Source organism: Rhinoderma darwinii, chromosome 3, assembly GCF_050947455.1.
Source record: "Rhinoderma darwinii isolate aRhiDar2 chromosome 3, aRhiDar2.hap1, whole genome shotgun sequence".
Lineage (NCBI taxonomy): Eukaryota > Metazoa > Chordata > Amphibia > Anura > Rhinodermatidae > Rhinoderma > Rhinoderma darwinii.
Genome location: NC_134689.1, coordinates 388392863 through 388416007, shown reverse-complemented (window position 1 = coordinate 388416007; position 23145 = coordinate 388392863). Strand labels below are relative to the sequence as shown.

General features: G+C 43.4%; 1 protein-coding gene across 1 annotated transcript in view; it reads right to left on the bottom strand.

Annotated features, from left to right (window-relative positions):
* LOC142748342 (zinc metalloproteinase-disintegrin-like VLAIP-B) overlaps positions 1-23145 on the bottom strand; it is a 57710-nt gene that overhangs the window by 7653 nt on the left and 26912 nt on the right. The window contains 11 exon segments of the mRNA XM_075855429.1: positions 271-346; positions 1734-1814; positions 2291-2435; positions 3431-3533; positions 4660-4855; positions 5457-5546; positions 8516-8693; positions 13473-13603; positions 14715-14799; positions 14992-15161; positions 22343-22414. Coding sequence (XP_075711544.1) covers positions 271-346; positions 1734-1814; positions 2291-2435; positions 3431-3533; positions 4660-4855; positions 5457-5546; positions 8516-8693; positions 13473-13603; positions 14715-14799; positions 14992-15161; positions 22343-22414 — 1327 coding nt within the window.

The following is a 23145-nucleotide window of genomic DNA, read 5'->3' as shown; positions in this document are numbered from 1 at the left end:
GAATCTTCATGCTGACGGAAGGAATAATTCTACCTATGAGCGCCATTATGGTCTATGGACTGTGTCTAGTTTGTAGCTCAGCCGCTCTCGCTTGAATAGATTTGAACTGCAATTCTAGATAAAGACTTTCGGCAAGAGTGGTACCATTACTGGAAAAAAAATCAAACCCCTTTTTTCCAATCCTATACAACCCCTTTAAGCAATGATTTTTTATTTATTTTTATAAACATTTATTCGCCAGTAGCGTCACATTTCACATAATGTACCTACTTTTATCTGAGGTGGTATCACAGCTTGGGGGTGCCCAACCTTCTTGGCAGCGACACTGCAACTCATGGTCACAAACCTGAAGGAAAACATGCGTCTTATCAATATAGTCTGCTATATGTACTGGTTAGATATATAGCTATGTATGGATAGGATATATATCCTGCCCATAGAGCCACCTTGGGAATGATATTTACAAAATTTTTGAATAAATATTTATTATGGTAGATTGTCTAGTCATTTATCTCTCTGTCAAGGAGGTGCCAAGTTTTTGCCAATGAAATAACACTAGACGGGCTAATGTCTGACTATATGATATACAATACCATTAAAATGATGGTTTCAATGACCAGCTGATAATAAGGGTATGGAATATAGTATATGCTTCCTATATGACTGTAGAACTGGTTCCAAAGAAGAAGCTATAAAAGTACCCTTTATATAGATGCTGTAAACATATTGTTATATACACCCGGTCCTCAGACCCATCAGCTGTTCCGGAACTGGAAGATTTGCAGTGGTCAGTGCTGGAAGCAGATGACTCTGACCACTGTATGGCGGCCATTGCTGCAACACTATGCAGCATGGCCGCTATGCAGTGTATGGAGCCATCTGCTTCTGGCACCGACCACTGCATAGCATCCGATGCCCGGATGCAGCCGGAACAGCTGATTGGTGCTGTGTCAGGGTGTCGGACGCCCAGTGATCATACACTCAGGACCTATCCTGCGAATAGATCATCAGTATGAAAAACCATCCCATGCCAAGACATCCCCTTTAATATTTAAGCTCTTGAAGAACGTGTTATCCTTGTTGGTTACTTCTTAGTTATGTTCTATCCCCTTTGTGCCGTGTGTTCTGGTCATTCAATTATGATCCTGACATCTTCTTTCTATGTTAGCTGGCTCCAGGAAGTAGTTAAAATACAGCAGCCATTTTAGGTATCTATATAGCTATCAATCTGTCACTGGGTCACCCAGACTTTATAGAAATGCATAGTCCCAGCTCTTCTTTCTACTTCCCCTTCTCAATGTGTAGCTCCTCCTGATATAGACTATTGCATCCATAATGTTTTAATTCAGTTGCATCTTAATATGATATTTTTAAAAAGCTACTGCAAAAAATCCTGAAACTTTCATGGCCTCAAGGGTGTACTTACCAAAGGGGTGCTAAGGGCCCTTAGAGAGAGGGGACCAAGCCCTGGTTTGTTCCTTCCCCTTTGCTACTGGTTGCTACAACCTGTGCAGGACTCTCCTCTTCAGAGGAACTCCATTGTTAGCAAATAAGAGAGTGGGAAATTTGCCCAAGGGTCATGGAAAGGGTGTGGAAGAGGAAACAAACACCAGGGCCTTCTGTCCTGAATGGCAAAACCTTTTACTATTATGGGGGCCCTTTTTGATATTTTCTATGTACGCCACTGTATGGCCCTGTCTACAAATACCCTGAATTCTGTACTTAGTTCTCACCCCATGTCCAGGGCAGCTGGTAGAGCAGTTTGATGACCGGTAGGCGCTGTTTATACCTATACATTTTCCATCATAACAGACCTAAAAAGAACAGGGAGATAAATGTCATTGCATTGTACAAGAACATGTCAGAACCTGTGCTATGTTATCTGTAGAAAGGTTAGTCTGGCTAAGAATTTTATACCAGGCGATTTTCTTCATAAGCTTCCCTGATACCTATTTTAATATTGAGCACCCTTCCTCTCTATGTGCGAAACTTGAACGGCCCACTGGATTCAAATCATGCTGTGCAATGCTTCATTTCTCCTGTGGTGGCACTGTAGAAATATTGTACACTTTCTGTCAGGCTCCCCAGCAGATTACAGCTGATCAATGAGGGTTCCAGCATCAGGAAACCCAGTGATCAGTTCATTGTCAGGGGCCCTTCTAACAAAAGGTATTACCCAAAATTGAGAACCCCTCTATTACAGAAATTAGATTATTTGGTATAAAGAAGTAGCTGAAGTACAATCTAATAACATAGTGTAATGCTACTTTCACTCTTGGCTTGCACTTACTTTTCCATCTTCACACTTTGATCCATTCTGAACCATTCCGCTGGCAGCTAGAACCCCCCGACATTTTGAAAATGATGCGACAGAAGCATAAACGCTGGGATTGTCACTACCTCCAAAGCAGAAGAGCACTCCGCACTTTATATCCCTATATAAAACAGATATTGTATTAATATTTTATTTAGAGCTGCCCGGTGTAAGACTTTCTATTCTTAAGATTACATTTTAAATACTTTTCTGTAAGTGTCCAACAATCTAGATTATCTGAAATCCAGCACCAATAAAATCAGATTAATGCAGATTCAAGGATTTTTTTTTCCTGTAAAATAGAATTAAGATTGCTGAGGGTCCTTTTCCTAATACCCTAAATATTTCCCTAAAGTCTATTCTTTCACTTTTCAAATTGACATGGTGTTGGCAATCCGAAAATTACACAAAGCTACATGGTGATTCAATAGTAATATTCCCCCAGGAAATCCTGAAGGGATCCTAATCAATCTGAACTATTTTTTATATAATATTTATGGATACTTAAAGTGGTTGTCTGGGATTAAAAAAAAGGGTCTGCTTTTTTCAACCAGAAACAGCGCCACTCTTGTTTATGGGCCATGTCTGGTATTGCAGCTGAGCCTCATGCACTTCAATGAAAATTAACTGCAATACCAGACACAACCTATGTATAAGAGTGGCGCTGCTTCTGGAAGTAAAAGGAGACTTTTTTCTAATCCTGGATAGCCCCTTTTTCAACATGATTTTTCTTTTAAAGTGGTACGTCTAGAAGATCTTAATAAAGTGTTACACTAGAGGTAGATGTTGGTGTCCATTCATGCTTTACCACTTAATGGGCATCTTGTACAAATCATTGTGTAAAGCAAACTCGGCATGACATGCAAATTCTACCTAACGAAAGGATTATGTATTAACATAGATTATTGGCATTTAAGGCCTCATTCCGACAGCTGCATTATGGCCGCAAAACGTGGACCTCCCATAATTCAAGTGAACTGAACATAGATCACCATAGGGCGCAGGTCTTGCAGCTGTAATACTGACGCTAAAACGGAGTGAGGACTAAGACTGAATTATCTCTACAACTATCTACTGTGGTCACTAAGAAGAAAGGTTCATGAATTTTGCACTCACTTAGCTTCACATGGGATATAACTGTTGTCCACCTTCTTACAGTACCCGTAGTTGGTGCCTCTTTGATTTACATTGAAGCAACTTTGTTCTGCAACCACCGCACCTATATTAAAATATATAATTTGGTGAGTTAAAGGCTATGTAAACCTTTGTAGCCTTTCTTTTAAATTGTATTTTATGTATGTGTTTAGTGTTGATAAAAAAAATTATAATATACATTTATTCAAAAATGTTTCTATTTTTTTTGTGCTGCAGCTTCTATGAATCCACAATACATAGAAGCTGCATAACGCCGCTGTAAGCGGAAACTGTCAGTCCAGCAGATGGACAGATTCAGATTAAAGTGGCTTTATGCAGCTTCTATGTATAGTGGATTCATAGAAGCTGCAGTGCAAAAACCTAACGTAATTTTTAATAAATTTGTAGTAAAAAAAATGTTTATAGACAATTAACATATAAATAAAAAAAAAAAGGCTACAAAGGTTTACATAGCCTTTAGGATTTTATAGTGAGATATTCAACATAATGTTCTAAAAAGTTTTGCTATGTAATATTGGCTGCAATTGAAGCTCCTCTGGGTTCCTCTAGGTGGCCCTGAGATAGGGCACCTGCTAAGGAGAAAATGTATATATGAACACACAACATTATGTATTAATATGTACATTATGCGTATTATATGTCTTTACAAGTTAATTAGACTGTGAGAGTGAAAGGAGGATACCTGGGAGGGAAAAGGCTCTAAGGGCACTACATGTTGTGAGAAGCACACCACAATGTTCTGCTTAACATATTAAGCCATACATGAATTAGGGTGTAGTCTACATGATGGCCGGAGTCTTAGGGTATGTGCACACACACTAATTACGTCCGTAATTGACGGACGTATTTCGGCCGCAAGTCCCGGACCGAACACAGTGCAGGGAGCCGGACTCCTAGCATCATACTTATGTACGACGCTAGGAGTCCCTGCCTTGCTGCAGGACAACTGTCCCGTAGTATAATCATGTTTACAGTACGGGACAGTTGTCCTGCAGCGAGGCAGGGACTTCTAGCATCGTACATAAGTATGATGCTAGGAGCCCGGCTCCTTGCACTGTGTTCGGTCCGGGACTTGCGGCCGAAATACGTCCGTCAATTACGGACGTAATTAGTGTGTGTGCACATACCCTTAGGCTCCAGACAATCAGTGTACATATGTAAATCCATTACTGATCTTAGGATTCACTTACTTGCTCCCCATAGTTGAGTGCACTGGCTTTCCAGCATTGGGCACTGTCCATTATAGCAGAACCCTTGGCCATCATTGCATGGGCGACCATTGTAGATGTAGCGATCTTCGGGACATTCTGGAGACTTTCCATTACACATATCGGCTAGATCACAGTCATCTTTAGCGGGTCTACACACAGAACCTGCTTTCATAATCTGCCAACAAACAGCACTGTCAAACCTGGGAGCGCAATATTAAATGAAGTATACATTTACATAAATCTGCATATATCGCTGACCAATAACCTCAAAGGTGTAGGAAATAGGAGGTTTCACTACAATCCGTATACCAACCAATTCGTAAATAGGCTTTACCTATAGGGCAAGACAATAAAAACTTGTCAGCCCGGTAGAGCATCCATCCATGAGGGTATAGTACGGTATTCCACCCGTAACTGTATGGTATTCAAGCCTCAGCGGTTATACTGTTATGTGGATTACTGATGCCACAGATTATCAATCCCACTGAGCCCACTAACCATGACGGACCAATCTTCTGTTTTCCATACTGTTCCAGCCCCCAATGCTTTACATAGCACATATCCATTCTCCATTCACAAGATTTACATGAGGTATACACAGAATGATGCCACCACAGTCATGTATACTGGAAACGGTGCTCTGGGACTAAATTCTATCATTGAGTATATAAGACACTTACCAAGAGACTCCAAGTTCATGTTATATCAGTTATATTGCAATTACTGTCAATTGCATGTTGGGAAGTGAAAAATGTATTATACAAAGCGTCACTCACCTTACAATTTTCACAGCATTTCCCATCTGCACACTGGGCTGCAACCTTGAACTTACACGTGGCCGCATCACAGCAGGGATTGGTGCATTCCTACAAAACAATAAGGAAAAGCTATTATTTGATATGGTACGAGCTGAGAAGAAGGGGATGAGGAAAAGGATTGAGATAATTGAACGTTTGCATTGGTAGATACTTGGCTGAGTCAAGACTCTTCTTAAAGCAAAATAACCAGAATTTTGTAAAAAAAATAATACAATGAAAGCAAAAAGCAATAAGACAGATGGATACAATGAGAGAAATCATGAACACCTTAATATGGTTACCAAGAGTAAAGACCCTATTACACGGAGCAATGATCATATGAATGCACGTTCCTGATCATTGCCCTGTGTAATCAGGGAGATGCGCTTCCGACATGTTGAAAATGTATAGGGACGAGCAATTAGAGTAACGAGCGCTCGTCCATATACATATCCAATCATTGCTCCATGTGAAAGGAGCAAACGATCGCTGATCAACGAGCTGTCTTGTTGATCGGTGAACATTTATATGACCCATGTTAGGCCATGTAATAATTACCTTTACAACCATATTCAATAATAATTCCATATAGGGGTTGTCTAGTTTGGAAAACCTGTTTTCAAACATTCTGTTAGACAATTTTGAATTGTCCCCCAATCTGGACCCTTATCTATTACCCAGTGTGTAGAGCAGCTACACAGAGCATCCACATTACTCAGATAACCATTGATTTGAATAGAAACTGCGTAATGCTTAATTTCCCCTGTGGTGGCGCTGCAGGGAAATTGAAAACCTGCTACCAGGTTCCCAAAAGATTACAGCGAATCACTAGGAACACCAGAAGGGGGACATCCTGTGATCAACTTGTCGTAATGTGACCCTGCACATAAACAGACAATGTCCAATGCGGTGAACGCCTTTAAGAAAAAACAATGAAAGCTGAAGAAAAAGACAGCAAAGAATCTGGAAGTTACGTTCCAAATACTGAAGCAAGCAAAGATATTCTTAATGGGTTCCAAGTATTTACTATAATGCAACAACACTGGGCCCAATAACAGGCAATTAAAATTTTTCTAGCACATGTAAAAAAAATTAAGAAAAGGAGATAACTAGCTGCCACAAGTTATATTGTCCCTATGATAACACTTATCTGCTACAGCACATGAACAAGAAGCGACTCCTTTCTCACAGGAGGCCTATAGCTCAACAAATACATATTATATCAATTATACCGTATTTTATGGACTATAAGACACCCCGGCTAAAGAAAATAAGAAAAAAAACAACATAATTCATATAAAAATTCATGATAATTAAGACTTCCCCTTATGGTCTAGTGAAGTGGAGTCAATGTCACTAACTTCAGGGATCTAGGGTAGGGCCCCCTTTCTTGGTGGTCTAAGGTAGGAGAGGGGTTTATATTTTATTCCCTGGTGGTCTAATATAGAAAAAGGGTTAATATTATATCCCCTAATTTATATCTGGTAGCCTAGGATATATTAGGGGGTTAATATGTTTTTCCCTGGTTGTCTAGTGTAAATGGGTGCAGACTTGGTGGTCTAGGGTACATTGGGGTATAGGTTTTCTCTTGTGGCCTAGCGTAAATAGGTTGTACCTGGTGGTCTAGGATACATTATGGGGGTTATATTTTTTCCCTTGTGGTCTAGTGTAAATATGTTCATACCTGGTGGTCTAGGATACATTATGGGGGTTATATGTTTTCACTGGTGGCCTAGTGTAAATGGGTTGACAACTGGTGGTCTAGGGCACATTAGGAGGGTTAATATGTTTTTTTTTCTGGTGGCCTAGTGTAAATGGGTTCATACCTGATGAACCAGGGTACCTTAGGGGGTTAATATGATTTCCCTAGTGGCCTAGTGTAAATGAGTTCACAACTGGTTGTCTAGGGTACATTAGGGGGGGGGGGGGTTATTCATTTTCCCGTGGCATAGTGGAAATAGGTTCATACCTGGTGGTCTAGGGTACATTAGGGGGTTAATATTTTTTCCTGGTGGCCTAGTGAAAATAGGTTCATACCCGGTGGTCTAGGGTACATTAGAGGGGTTAATATTTTTTCCTGATGGCCTAGTGAAAATAGGTTCATACCCAGTGGTCTAGGGTACATTAGAGGGGTTAATATGTTTTCCTCGTGGCCTAGTGTAAATAGGTTCATACCTGGTGGTCTAGGGTACATTAGAAGGGGTTATAGGTTTTCCCTTGTGGCCTAGTGTAAATGGGTTCACAATTGGTGGTCTAGGGTACATTAGGGGGGTTATATATTTTCACTTGTGGCATAGTGGAAGTAGGCTCATACCTGGTGGTCTAGGTTACATTAGGGGGGGTTAATATGTTTTCATTGGTGGTCTTGTGTAAATGGGAGTTTATACATGGGGTCTATGGTATATAAAGGGGTTAACATATTATTCCCTGGTGGCCCAGTGTAAAAATGGGGTATTTACCTGGTGGTTTACTCACCTCCCCAGGATCCAGCGATGTGTCCTGTGAAGAAGCTGAACGCGCGGTGCACACTTTGCTTAGCTTTCCTTCTTGCTCTTTACTGATCATACAGATCAGTGCCAGGCAGAGAGAGAGAGGACGGTGCGGCTATGGACAGCCGCACAGTCCTATCTATGATCAAACTTAGTCCTTTATGAATGCTCTGCACAATCATTAAGAAAGTGGTTGGGGGGTTCTGACAATGCTGGACCCCCTTGTCTGTGAGACTATAAGGCACAAGGACTTTTTAGAAAGACTTTTTCCTTATTTCTTTTAGTCCGAATAACACAGCATATGGTTAAATGTTTCTTTGAGTCTGTAGTATATCCTAAAAATTCACAAAGTAGGCAGCACACCCAAATAAGTGAAGACAAAAGTGAGCGTTTATTAGCTCTGGTGCGACGTTTCGGCTCCACACACTTTTTATCTATAAGGGAAGACAGTCAAGTCCTAGCTACCTACCCCTGTCTTGCTTAATTCAATATAGAGTTGTCACCAATTTTATGTTTGTGAATTTATCTGACGTAATCCTCAATCATTACCTTCACGGTGCCACAGTCACAGTCTTCTCCCACCTCCGTGAATGTATTTCCACATACAGCAGGGGACTCAATAAATTGTTTTAATGGTTCATCTTTCATACACTGTGGCATTCGGTCATAGATGAACTCCTGAAAGTTGCTGAGGCTGCAGGAACTGAACAAATATGGTGTGTTATAGCTGCAAGAAAGAAATAGGACAAAAATGGAATTAGAGATAGAAGGTATACAAGGCTTGTGGCGCCAACACAAAATGTTGTGTCAGGATACCTGCAGTGAATGGAAGGTGGGACTAAAGGCCCTTTTACACTGGGCGATTATCATGCAGACGTGTCTTCGTATAACGCTCGTTGCCAATAATTGTCCTGTGTAAACATGGCAGCGATCAGCAGATGAACGAGCAAACGCTGGATCATCTGCTGATCGTATCGTTTAAAAAAGTGAAATATCATTCTCGGCAGGGAGTCTCCCTGTGTAAACAGGGAGACGCATTGCCGACATGATGATATTGTATGGGGACGAGCGATCGGAGTAACGACCGCTGGTCCCCATCCATAGCTCCGTGTGACCGGAGCAAACGAGCGCCGATCAGCGATGTCTTGTTGATCGGCGCTCGCTGCACTGGCCGCTTGCCGGCCAGTGTAAAAGGCCTTAAGACCTCATTCACTCTCGCGTATTTTGGTCATTAATTTACATCAGTATTTAGAAACCAGGAGGGGGTCCAAGATATGGAAGGTGAAAATCTTTTTTCCTCAGTTTATGTTCCACTCCATATTTTGGCTTACATATTCTAATATGTATTACACAAACCTATGGTTTGAGTGAACCGAACATGGATCCCCATAGAGCCCCATAGTGATCTATAGTGACCTAAGTTCAGTCACCTTGAGCTGGGGGGGCAGGTCTTGTGATCGTAATACAGCTAGTGAAATGCGCGTGTCTGAATAAGTCATAATATCATAAGTTCGACAACATTTTACTTTAAACCTAGGTATAACATTAAAAAAAAAAAGTTGAGTAAGGTCTCATTCAGACGGCTGTTACGACCGTTATACGGCCGCAAAACTCACCTCCCCGTGATTTAAACGAACAGAATTTAAATCCCCATAAAACTCTATGACGGATTCTGGTCTTGTAGGACACTAAAATGCAGATACATTACAGACGTGTGAACTAGACTTAAGGCCAAATTAGGATGTGTTCACACGTAGCAGATTTGTTGAGGAAATTTATTTCATTGTCCCATTCATCTGACGGGGCTTGCAGAAATTTATTCACATGTATTAAATCTGTCTCGTGTAAACATACCTTATGATGCTGGTAGTTCGACTAGTTAGTAATTATGTAGTTACATGGTTACATAGGTTAAAAAAAGACACAGGTCCATCAAGATCAACCTTTCTCGATCAATCAATCATCAGTCATTGCTAAAGGATTTATTACTCTCAATGCAATTGGTGATTAGATAAGCATCTAGCCCTTTTCTTTTTTTTAAATGCTGACATAGTATCTGCCATTATTACCTCCTGGGGTAGGGCATTCCATAGATTGACTACTCTAAGGGTATGTTCACACGGCTTATTTACAGACGTAAGTCAAGCGTTTTCCGCCTAGATTTACGTCTGAAAATGCGGCTCGATAGCGTCGGCAAACATCTGCCCATTCATTTGAATGGGTCTTACGATGTTCTGTTCCGACGGTCATTTTTTTGACGGCCTGCTGTCAAAAGGCGGGGCGTAAATAGACGCCCGCGTCAAAGAAGTGCCTGTCACTTCTTCAGATGTTAAATGGAGCCGTTTTCCATTGATTCCATGGAAAAACAGCTCCATTTACGTCCGTAATTGACGCAGCAAAAAAGCGCCTCAACATGCCATGACGCCTGAAATTACGGAGCTGTTTTCTCCTGAGCCGTGCCCTATGGGTATGTTTACACGGTAGCGTCCGTTACGGCTGAAATTACGAGGCTGTTTTCAGGAGAAAACAGCTCTGTAATTTCAGGCGTCATGGCATGTTGAGGAGCTTTTTCGCTGCGTCAATTACGGACGTAATTGGAGCTGTTTTTCCATGGAGTCAATGGAAAACGGCTCCATTTACGTCTGAGGAAGTGACAGCTACTTTTGACGCAGGCGTCTTTTTTACGCCCCGCCTTTCGACAGCGGGGCGTAAAAAAAATGACCGTCGGAACAGAACATCGTAAGACCCATTCAAATGAATGGGCAGATGTTTGCCGACGCTATTGAGCCGCATTTTCGGACGTAATTCGGGGCTTAAACGCCCGAATTACGTCCGTAAATAGTGTGTGTGAACATACCCTAACTGTAAAGATCCCTTTCCTATAGTAATGTCTAAAATGCCTTTCTTCCACATGCAATAAATGTCCCCTGGTCCTATGTAAAGTTTGTGGAATTAATAAATTATGTGCTAGTTCTCTGTGTTGACCACACATATTCTTATACATATTAAAACCTCTAAGGCCTCATGCACACGACCGGAAAAACTCCCGTTATTACGGGTCGTAATTACGACCCGTAATAACGGGCTCATAGACTTCTATTGGCCACGGGTGCCTCCCCGTTTTCTTACGGGAAAGTGCCCGTGCCGTTGAAAAAGATAGAACATGTCCTATTTCAGGCCGTAATAACAGCACGGGCAGCCCATAGAAGTCTATGGAGCTCCCGTAATGACGGGTGGCTACATGTGTGCACCCGTTATTACGGCAGCGTTGCTAGGCGACATCAGTAAATAGTCACTGTCCAGGGTGCTGAAAGAGTTAACCAATCGGCAGTAACTCTTTCAGCACCCTGGACAGTGAATTCCGATCAGAATATAGAGCAACCTGTATAAAAATTAAAAAAAAAGACGTTCATACTTACCGAGAACTTCCTGCTTCCTCCAGTCCGGTCTCCCGGCCATTGCCTTGATGACGCGTCCCTCTCGACATCCAGCCCGACATCCCTGGATGACGTTTCAGCCCATGTGACCGCTGCAGCCAATCACAGGTCAATCTCAGGCTGCAGCGGTCACATGGACTGCCGCGTCATCCAGGGATGTCGGGCTGGATATCAAGAGAGGGACGCGTCACCAAGGCAACGGCCGGGTAAGTATGAATTTCTTTTACTTTTACTCTGGAAAGGGCTGTCCCTTCTCTCTATCCTGCACTGATAGAGAGAAGGGGCTGCCGATTAGTGCAGTGCAATTTTGCAGAGAATACGTGCCCGTAAATACGGGTGGAATACGGGTGACACCGGGCCCGTATTTACAGGCACGGGTCCGTAAATACTGGTGCAAAACGGGTCAAATATGTGTGACACCGGACCCGTATTTACGCCAGTATTTACGGGAGGGAAAAAATACGGTCGTGTGCATGAGGCCTATGTCGTCTTCTTTCCAAGATGAACAAGCCCAATTTTTCTAGCCTTTCATTGTAAGCAACACCTCCCATCCCATTTAATAATTTAGTCACCCACCTTTCAACCCTCTCCAGTTCTCCTATGTCCTTTTTACAATGTGGAGCCCAAAACTGAATTCAAAATTCAAAATGTGGCCATACAAGGGATTTATAGATGGGTAATATTACATTTGAATCACAGGCTTTTATCTCACTTTTTATATGCCCTAAAATCCTTTTTGCTTTTGCAGCTGCTGCTTGACATGGATTGCTGCTGCTTAGCTTATTTATTACCAGAATACCCAGGTCCTTCTCTTGTTCTATTGTCTCCAGTTTTATTCCATTTAATGTATATATATTCATACTAGTATTGCGTCCTAGGTGCATTACTTTACATTTATCGACATTAAATTTAATCTACCATGTTTTTGCCCATGCTGCCATCTTATCTTGGTCTTTCTGTAATATTTTATAGTCAGGCTGAGTTTTAAGTATTCTACAAAGTTTTGTACTGTCAATAAAAACTGACACATTGCTATCAATCCCATCCACACGGTCATTAGTAAAGAAATTAAAAATAATTGGGCCTAACAGATCTTTGTGGCGCCCCACTGCTGGATTTAGCCCACTTGAATAAGTACTATTTATACCAACTCGCCATTTTGTGGCCATAAGAGGGACACTAAAATGTAATCACGTTTAGCACGTTACCGAGGCCTAACTTTGCACTAATTGTCTTTCACAGTTCTGCTGGCTGTTGAGCTGAAATCTTTCAGCATACTCTGCTAGTTCAGTATCTTTACAGAACTATTTCTATTCGAGGCGTGTCTTCTCTACACCAAACAAGTTACAATTACCAGATGAATAAAACGTACTCTTCCAGAATGCAATTTAGTAGTGAGAATTGCATTGTGGGAGCCCAGGTAAATCCTCGTTCACATCTGCGTTGGAGGCTTCGTTAGGGGCTTACGCCGCAGATCCAGCCAAAAATAATGGTAACAATGGCACATCATGCTGCGCTAATGTTTCCGGTAAAGGCACGGACACCCTGACGGAACTCATTAAAGTCAATAAGTTCGGTCAGCCGCCGGTGGTGTCCGTGGTGCAACAGAACCGGCGCTTCAGTATTTCTCCTTGTTTTGTGCCACTGACAGAGCAGTACAATGGGAAGCCGAACGCTGGTGTAAACCCAGCCTAAGACATTAGAGGTATGCCTTATTACAAAATCAACCAGCAGAATTGTGACTGCACCTCCGTACTATAATACATGTTATGTTATCTTTCCAGCAAATTCCTACCTTATTGATTACTTTATATAACAATTTGCAGGACTCTGTCTTTTATAATGGTTATGCCTTTGGAAGAACTTCCTTAGAGTTTTACTGTAAAGCAATGGTCTTCAGCTGTTGTGAAACATAAACTCCCATCATGTCCTGACAGACACAGGCTGGAGTTTTAGTTTGACAACAGCTGGAGAGCCACAGGTTGGTGACCACTGTTGTAGATCTTATTCTGTAGATCTAAGATCTACTTTAGGGATGTATGGTAGAAACCTCCAGCAAATGGTTTTACCTCAGAGTTGGTGACATGATACAGGAATCTGATGAGCAGGAACATGAGTTGGAGTCATGATTCATTCCAAGGTTGTGTCCCATCTCATGAGCAATTGTAGCCCCAACAGAAACGGGCTGCCTGCTGTGGTCCTGGGAAAAAGAGAACATTAGGGTCATTTCACGCTGAGTTTATTGGCGCTGATTTTGATGCAGAAACCGAGTCAGAATCAGCACCAAAAAAGGCAGAAATCGCCCCATTGATTTCAATGGGAGGCAGAGGCATATTTTTCCCCGGACAAGTTTTGGCCGCACGATGGAAAAAAAAAGCGGCATGTCCTTTCTTGCCACGGTTTCCGCCTCTGATCTCCCATTGAATCAATAGGAGGCAGAAAAACCTTTGGCGCTTGTTTCTGAGCGTTTTTCGCTGGGTTCTTTGCTCATGGCCCTTTCATTAGCTTCAATGCATGAGTTTTCAACGGGGGAAAAACACTGCAAAAAAATGTGGAAAAATATATGCACGCAGTTCAAAATCTGCCTCCATGTGGCAGATTACATGTGAATAGGACATTAAAATAATGACACGTCATTCACACAATCCAGCAGATGACTTGACCATTACAATCTCTATTTCACCTTTCAGTGTATTTTTTGCTTTTATTTTTGTGTTGCTATATGCCATATATGTGAGGCAGGATCTACATTGCCTCTTGTCCTGGTCAGTGGGAACATAGCTAACTTCATCACATCCCATTGACATGCACTAAAAATATATGTGTCCATTGCATGAGATATCCACTAAAATGTTGGGTAAAAATGTGCTTCTCAAATCTCCCGCGAGTTGTATCATCTGTTTCCAGACAATGCTAGCTATGTTGGTGGGCTTTTGGATTGTAACCCATAAGTTTTCAGTGCATTGGGTTTTGCAGTGGTCTTCTGTGGAGCAATACATATATAGGCACGAGTAATGTCACAGAAATATCCCAAAAATTAGATAAAATAGTCCTCATGATACAAGAATGGGTCATAATTATAAGTCCTACACAAGATGGAAGGCATCAAGGTCCAAAACCTACAAACATATGTAAAATAGAAAAATAATTAACTAAAGTGGAACGCCGCTAATAAAGTTTGGCTTTACTGTGGCCAACCCAGTTTTTCCATGTATTACATGGTTGTCCGTGTAAGAGGAAAGGTATGGCCAGCCCCCGGCACTAACAGCTGATGAATCTGAAAAGGGTTGTCTTGATGAGACACAACTCACCTGAATTACCCCACTAGAGTGGGTATCACTACACATGGTGCCCACAAATGCCAGTCCAACAGTGGCGCCATCAAAGTCAGTATTCCTGTGAGAAGAACAATTGTTGGTGAACTTCAAATGTAAATAATCGGCTTTTATTTGTACAGATCTTGAAGCTAGTGGCTTCCTCATAACATATAGAATAAGACATTACTTGATGTAAAAATTTTGATAGTGGAGGTGTGAAAAGTAGCAGCTGAGAAAAATAAGTTGGAGTGCATAAGATAAAGAGTCTTACGTTATGAACTGGGCATTGTCATGAGATTTTCTTGGCAGAAGGTCTTTCTTCCTCCAGTCAGAGAAGCGGTCGAGGTTTATAGAGGCCGAGGTTGATACCTGAAACAGGTCTTTCTTGTCCCAGACTTCCAAACCGGTCAGTGCCACAAAGGTTCTTAGGGGTTTGTACACCTAGAAGTAGACATGTGGTACTGTATTATAGTTATGTGCAATGTACCTGGGTGCAATATGGGAGAGCAATGGTATCCGGAACTGTTGTTCTTCTTTTACTAGATGAATAGATGGCAGCTTACAAGAAGCCAGGATTAGAGTAACAAAACATATCTAGGTATACCAGTACATAACTATGATGCTAGGAGCCCGGCTCCCTGCACTGTGTTCCGTCCATTACGGACGTAACATGGTCGTGTGAACCCAGCCTTATACTTCCTGATCTCAGTTACCTCTGATTGACAAGCATCAGAAACGGAGTGGAAGAAACAGGTATATCCACTACAATTACATAAGTTCCCCTAATAATAATAATAAAAAACCCAATATATATATATATATATATATATATATATATATATATATATATATATATACATACACACACTACCATTCAAAAGTTTAGGGTCACTTAGAAATTTCCTTATTTTTGAAAGAAAAGCACAGTTTTTTTCAATGAAGATAACATTAAATTAATCAGAAATACACTCTATACATTGTTAATGTGCTAAATGACTATTCTAGCTGCAAATGTCTGGTTTTTAATGCAATATCTACATAGGTGTATAGAGGCCCATTTCCAGCAACCATCACTCCAGTGTTCTAATGGTACATTGTGTTTGCTAACTGTGTTAGAAGGCTAATGGATGATTAGAAAACACTTGAAAACCCTTGTGCAATTATGTTAGCACCGCTGTAAACAGTTTTGCTGTTTAGAGGAGCTATAAAACTGACCTTCCTTTGAGCTAGTTGAGAATCTGGAGCATTACATTTGTGGGTTCGATTAAACTCTCAAAATGGCTAGAAAAAGAGAGCTTTCATGTGAAACTCGACATTCTATTGTTGTTCTTAGAAATGAAGGCTATTCCATGCGAGAAATTGCCAATAAACTGAAGATTTCCTACAATGGTGTGTACTACTCCCTTCAGAGGACAGCACAAACAGGCTCTAACCAGAGTAGAAAGAGAAGTGGGAGGCCCCGCTGCACAACTGAGCAACAAGACAAGTAAATTAGAGTCTCTAGTTTGAGAAACACACGCCTCACAGGTCCTCAACTGGCAGCTTCATTAAATAGTACCCGCAAAACGCCAGTGTCAACGTCTACAGTGAAGAGGCGACTCCGGGATGCTGGCCTTCAGGGATCACACAGAAGAACATTTGTGAGACGCAGAACAACTGAAAAAATGCTGGAAGAGTGCCTGACGCCATCTGTCAAGCATGGTGGAGGTAATGTGATGGTCTGGGGTTGTGTAATGGCAGGGGGTAGGGAGACGGACAAGTGAGCCCTAATCTACCCGCCACTCTGTCCCTGCCTACTTGCAACGACCCGCCCTAGGCGACGGGGTACAACTGGGCGGCGGTCCCTGCGCTCAGTAAGTGCACGACAAACACGACAAACATACAAAAGGAACACAAGCAAGGAACACAAGCAAGGAAAAGGGGCAGTTGCCCACGGCAACACCGTGAGCAACCAGAGTGGTGAACGAGCCGAGTCAAGCCAGGAGTGTGCGAGGTACAAAACGAAAAGCAGAAGAGTAGTCGGTAAGCCAGGGTCTGTATGGAGCAGGATCAAAAATAGCAGGAGCTGTAGCTGGGCCAGGAAACCACAAGGAAAGAATCACAAGCACCGAGGGACAGGAAGTGCAGGCTTAAATAGACCGAGGGCGGGAGCTAGCTGTGTCTGGCCAGGTTACGATAGGCTCTCCCACTCCTAAGCCTGCCAGCCTGAATGGTGGAAGCAGGAGTCAGTCTCAGGGATGTATTCTCAGGTGCTGACTGATTAGTTCTGGGAGTTAACCCCGAAGCTGTGCCTGGCAGATCATTTACAGTACCCCCCCTTTTATGAGGGGCCACCGGACCCTTTCTAAGTGGACCTGGCTTACTGGGGAAACGCAGGTGGAACCTCCTGACCAATACCCCAGCGTGAACATCCCGGGCGGGTACCCAAGTCCTCTCCTCGGGCCCGTATCCTCTCCAATGGACCAGGTACTGGAGGGAGCCTTGGACCATCTTGCTGTCCACAATCCTGGCCACCTCGAATTCCACCCCCTCAGGGGTGAGGATGGGAACAGGAGGTCTCCTCGAGGGAGCCAAGGACGGGGAGCAGCGTTTGAGGAGGGAGGCATGAAACACGTCGTGTATCCGAAAAGACGGGGGTAACTCCAGCCGGAAGGAGACAGGATTGAGGACCTCAATGACCTTATACGGCCCAATAAACCGGGGAGCAAACTTCTTGGACGGAACCTTGAGACGCAAGTTCCTAGACGACAACCACACCAGATCCCCGACCATAAACAGGGGGTTATCAGAACGTTTTTTATCAGCCTGAGTTTTTTGTACGCTCTGGGACACCTCTAGGTTTTTCTGAACCTGGGCCCAGACTGTGCACAGTTCCCGATGAACGACCTCTACCTCGGGATTGTTGGAACTACCAGGTGAAACGGAGGAGAACCGTGGATTAAACCCAAAATTACAAAAAAAAGGAGAGACCCCTGACGAGTTACTGACCCGGTTATTAAGGGAAAATTCGGCGAGGGGAATGAAAGAGACCCAATCAAATTGACAGTCAGAGACAAAACAGTATTGTTCTAGAGATTGATTAGTCCTCTCCGTTTGGCCATTGGTTTCAGGATGGAAGGCAGAGGAGAAGGACAGATCAATCCCCAACTTCATACAGAAGGCTCTCCAAAACAATGAAACAAATTGTACCCCTCTGTCCGAAACAATATTGACAGGGACCCCATGGAGACGCAGGATGTGTTTGACAAACAAGATAGCCAACGTTTTGGCGTTGGGTAGTTTCTTGAGGGGCACAAAGTGGCACATCTTACTGAAGCGGTCCACCACCACCCACACCACCGACTTGCCTTGGGATGGAGGCAAATCGGTGATAAAATCCATGGAGATATGGGTCCAAGGTCTCTGGGGAATGGGCAACGAACGCAGTAAGCCCGCTGGTCGGGACCTGGGAGTCTTGGACCTAGCACAAACCTCACAAGCGGCGACGTAGGCCTTAACGTCTTTAGGCAACCCAGGCCACCAATAATTTCTGGAAATGAGGTGTTTGGTACCCAGGATGCCTGGATGGCCAGATAGTGCGGAGTCATGATTTTCCCTAAGTACCCTTAGCCGGAATTGCAGGGGAACAAACAGCTTGTTCTCAGGAAGGTTCCCGGGAGCTGCACCTTGATCAGCAGCAATATCAGAGACTAAATCAGAATCGATCGAGGAAATGATTATACCTGGAGGCAAAATACAAGCAGGATCTTCCTCCGTAGGAGGGCAGGCCATGAAGCTACGCGACAGTGCATCAGCCTTAATATTTTTAGACCCAGCCCTATAGGTAACCAAAAAATTTAATCTGGTAAAAAATAACGCCCATCGAGCTTGTCTTGGGTTTAGCTTCTGGGCAGATTCTACGAAAACCAGATTCTTGTGGTCGGTAAGGACCGTTACCTGGTGCCTAGCCTCCTCCAGGAAGTGGCGCCACTCTTCAAATGCCCATTTAATGGCTAAGAGTTCGCGGTTGCCAATATCATAGTTACTTTCAGTTGGCGAAAACTTCCTGGAGAAGTAGGCACAGGGGCGCACCGAGGGGGCTTGTGATTATGTAATGGCAGGGGGTAGGGAGACGGACAAGTGAGCCCTAATCTACCCGCCACTCTGTCCCTGCCTACTTGCAACGACCCGCCCTAGGCGACGGGGTACAACTGGGCGGCGGTCCCTGCGCTCAGTAAGTGCACGACAAACACGACAAACATACAAAAGGAACACAAGCAAGGAAAAGGGGCCGTTGCCCACGGCAACACCGTGAGCAACCAGAGTGGTGAACGAGCCGAGTCAAGCCAGGAGTGTGCGAGGTACAAAACGAAAAGCAGAAGAGTAGTCGGTAAGCCAGGGTCTGTATGGAGCAGGATTAAAAATAGCAGGAGCTGTAGCTGGGCCAGGAAACCACAAGGAAAGAATCACAAGCACCGAGGGACAGGAAGTGCAGGCTTAAATAGACCGAGGGCGGGAGCAAGCTGAGTCTGGCCAGGTTACGATAGGCTCTCCCACTCCTAAGCCTGCCAGCCTGAATAGTGGAAGCAGGGGTCAGTCTCAGGGATGTATTCTCAGGTGCTGACTGATTAGTTCTGGGAGTTAACCCCGAAGCTGTGCCTGGCAGATCCTTTACAGGTTGCTTTGGTGCTGGTAAAGTGGGAGATTTGTACAAGGTAAAAGGGATTTTGAATAAGGAAGGCTATCACTCCATTTTGCAACGCCATGCCATACCCTGTGGACAGCGCTTGATTGGAGCCAATTTCATCCTACAACAGGACAATGACCCAAAGCACACCTCCAAATTATGCAAGAACTATTTAGGGAAGAAGCAGGCAGCTGGTATTCTATCTGTAATGGAGTGGCCAGCGCAGTCACCAGATCTCAACCCCATAGAGCTGTTGTGGGAGCAGCTTGACCGTATGGTACGCAAGAAGTGCCCATCAAGCCAATCCAACTTGTGGGAGGGGCTTCTGGAAGCATGGGGTGAAATTTCTCCCGATTACCTCAGCAAATTAACCGCTAGAATGCCAAAGGTCTGCAATGCTGTAATTGCTGCAAATGGAGCATTCCAAGACGAAAGCAAAGTCTGAAGGAGAAAATTATTATTTCAAATAAAAATCATTATTTCTAACCTTGTCAATGTCTTGACTATATTTTCTAGTCATTTTGCAACTCATTTGATAAATATAAGTGTGAGTTTTCATGGAAAACACAAAATTGTCTGGGTGACGCCAAACTTTTGAACGGTAGTGTATATATATATAAAAAAATAAAAAAATATCAAGAATATAATAACAATATCAAAATAAAAATATTAAAATGGTAAAAAAAGAAAAATATGAAAATCTAAAAAAATAAGAATAAAAACTGGGAGAAGGAAAAAATAGAAATATTATATAGAGATCATTGCATCCGCATAGGTAGTATCTGCATTCCTTACATCTAATGGTGTTAATGTAAAGTGCACAAGCACTAGTTAAATAAGGGAGATTGTTGCCACAATTCATTTATGCTAAATGACAAAACAATGCAACAAATGTAACCACATTTAGACGCTCATTTATTAGCCAGAGTGAAGAGCGGCTATAAAGAGGACCTGGAGGACCTGATGTGTCCATGTTTTACATGGACAGCACACTGGTTTGACAGGGAACTCTGTAATTTAATTTTTCCTGCGGTGGCTGCTTGCTGTGGGTCCCAGCTACGGGACACCAAGCGATGAACTCATTGTTGGGAGACCCTTGTAAAAAGAAGGGATTGTTCTATATGGAGAACCCATATGTCCTGGCATCTTCTGCCTGATAAGTGTATGTAACCATACCTCTAAACTTTTAAGTATCGCAAAGAGGGGCTATTGTTTTTCTTTTAAGCCATGCCTCTAACCCCGCCCAATCCCCACCCACACACCTGGTTCAGCACACACAGTATCATGCTCCCATAGTGCCTCCCCACAGTATAATACCCCCCACACAGTATAATGCCCACACAGATTCCCCCCACACAGTATAATACCCCATAACTGCCCACCACAGTATAATGCCAAATAGCTGCCCCAACACAGTATAATGCCCCATAGTGCCTCCCACACAGTATAATGCCAAATACCTGCCCCAAGACAGTATAATGCTCGCATACATGCACCCACTCAGTTTAATGCTCACACAGATACCCCCTACCAGTATAATGCCCACAGAAATTCCCCCATACTATATAAGGCCCCATAGCTACCCCCATACAACATAACGCCGCCATAGCTGTCCCATATAGTATAATTCCCCCATAGCTCCCCCATATAGCATAATACCCACACAAATGCCCCATACAGTATAAAGCTCACACAGATGCCCCATACAGTATAATGCCCCATAGTTGTCCCCATACAGCATAATACCCCATAGCTGTCCCCATACAGTATAATGTCCCTATAGCTGCCACTATACTGTATAATGCCCCATAGCTGCCCCATACAGAAAAATTCCCCCTTAGCTGCCACCATACAGTATAATGCTCCCCTAGTGCCAGTGCCCACATATAACATACCAGTGCCCACATACATAGTGCCAAAGTGCCCATGTAGATAGTGCCACGCACAGTGCGCATGTAGATAGCGCCACAGTGTCCCCTGTAGATAGTGCCCATATAGTGCTACAGTCCCGATGTAGATAGTGCCAAACACCCCTTGAAGATGACGCCACCCCCCTGCAGATAGCACTACCCCCTGTGTATAGCACCATTGGGGGTTTCTTTAGGAGCGGAAGCCCCAGCCAGAACATCGGACACGCTGTGGCTGGGGATTCCACTCCAGTAGGAGCCCCTGATGTCACTGTCCATATATGGACAGTGACGTCAGGAGTTCCCTCTAGGAGCGGAATCCCCAGATGGAGCGTCGGCATCGCTATGGCAGGGGATTCTGCTCCAGGGTAGCCCCTGACGTCATTGTCCATATATGGACAGTGACGTTAGGGGTTCTCTCTAGAAGAGTAATCCGCGGCCAGAGCGTCAGAAATGCTCTTGTAGGGGATTCCGCTCCAGGATAGCCCCTGACGTCACTGTCCATATATGGATAGTGACGCCAGGGGCTTATCTAGGAGCGGAAACCCTGGCCAGAGCGTTGGCAATGCTCTTACCGGGGATTCCATTCCTGAAGAAGACACTGATGTCACTGTCCATATATGGATAGTGACGTCAAGGGCTTCCCTGGGCTCAGCACTTAAAGTAGCGCTGTGCCTAGGGAGTCCTCGATGAGTGGAGGAGCTCCCTCTGCTCCTCCGCTCTGCACTAATGCTGAAGCAGGGAGTTGACTGTTCCTTGGTTCAGCATTGGATTCAACTCTATCTGAGGACGCAGATATAGTTGACGCCGGGACAAACCACCGGCTGCCCAGGACATCCGGGACTGTCCCGCTGAATCCGGGACGGTTGGGAGATATGATGTAATAGATACTGATTAAACCTACGCACATATTTTGTAATTAAATAGCGAGCAGCAGCTTTTATATTGATGATAAAGGGGCTCTCTGTGTCCACCACTCCAGCAAATCTTTATAAAATTGTCTAAAAGTATAAGATCAAACCAGACAACAGGTTTTGGTATGTACTTACCTCATTGATATAATTAACTATCTCAAATATCCTCTGTTTAACTGCTTCTATGCTGCTGTTATATTTCGTAAACTAAAATCAATTAAAAAAAACAAGTTAATATACATTTTTTAAGAATATTGCTACACATTTTTTTATCACTCAGAGTCATCTAGTGGCTATGTTTAATATTGCAGATTAAGACTACAGATTTTTCAGCCAACAGCCTAATTGTCTGCATGTCTATAGCGATCGTAAAGGGGTGATCTGGTAACGGAAAATTGATGGCCTAGTCTCTAGGGAGGCCATTAATATCTAATCCGGCGAGCAATGCTTCTCCTTCACTGCTCCATATTATACAACGCTGACACATTTCTAGCAGCGGAGCACAGTATTAGGGCATGTTCAGACGTGGCAGAATGTTGCAGACATTGTCCGCATCAATGCTGCACATAATCCGTGTTGCAGATTCCATTGCGGATTTGGCTAAAATGTTAAGTAAAATGCTGCGGATTTGTCGTTGCGGATTCAGGTGCAGATCACACCCTGCTCTCTTTCAAACATTCCATCCCAGTCTGGATATAGACCTCGACACACATAGGTCCAGCCAGAATGATGAAATATCCTGTTCCTGAAAGCAATCCGCAACATAACACACATTACATCTGTGGATTTCATTGCGTAATTTTGAAACTCCATTGAAGTCAATGGAGAAATTCCGCCACAAGTACGCATCAAGTCCGCAACAGACAGTGTATGCTGCGGGCACCAAAGTCCGCACCGCAGCCTATGGTCCGTAGCGGAGTTTTCCGCAACGTCTGCAA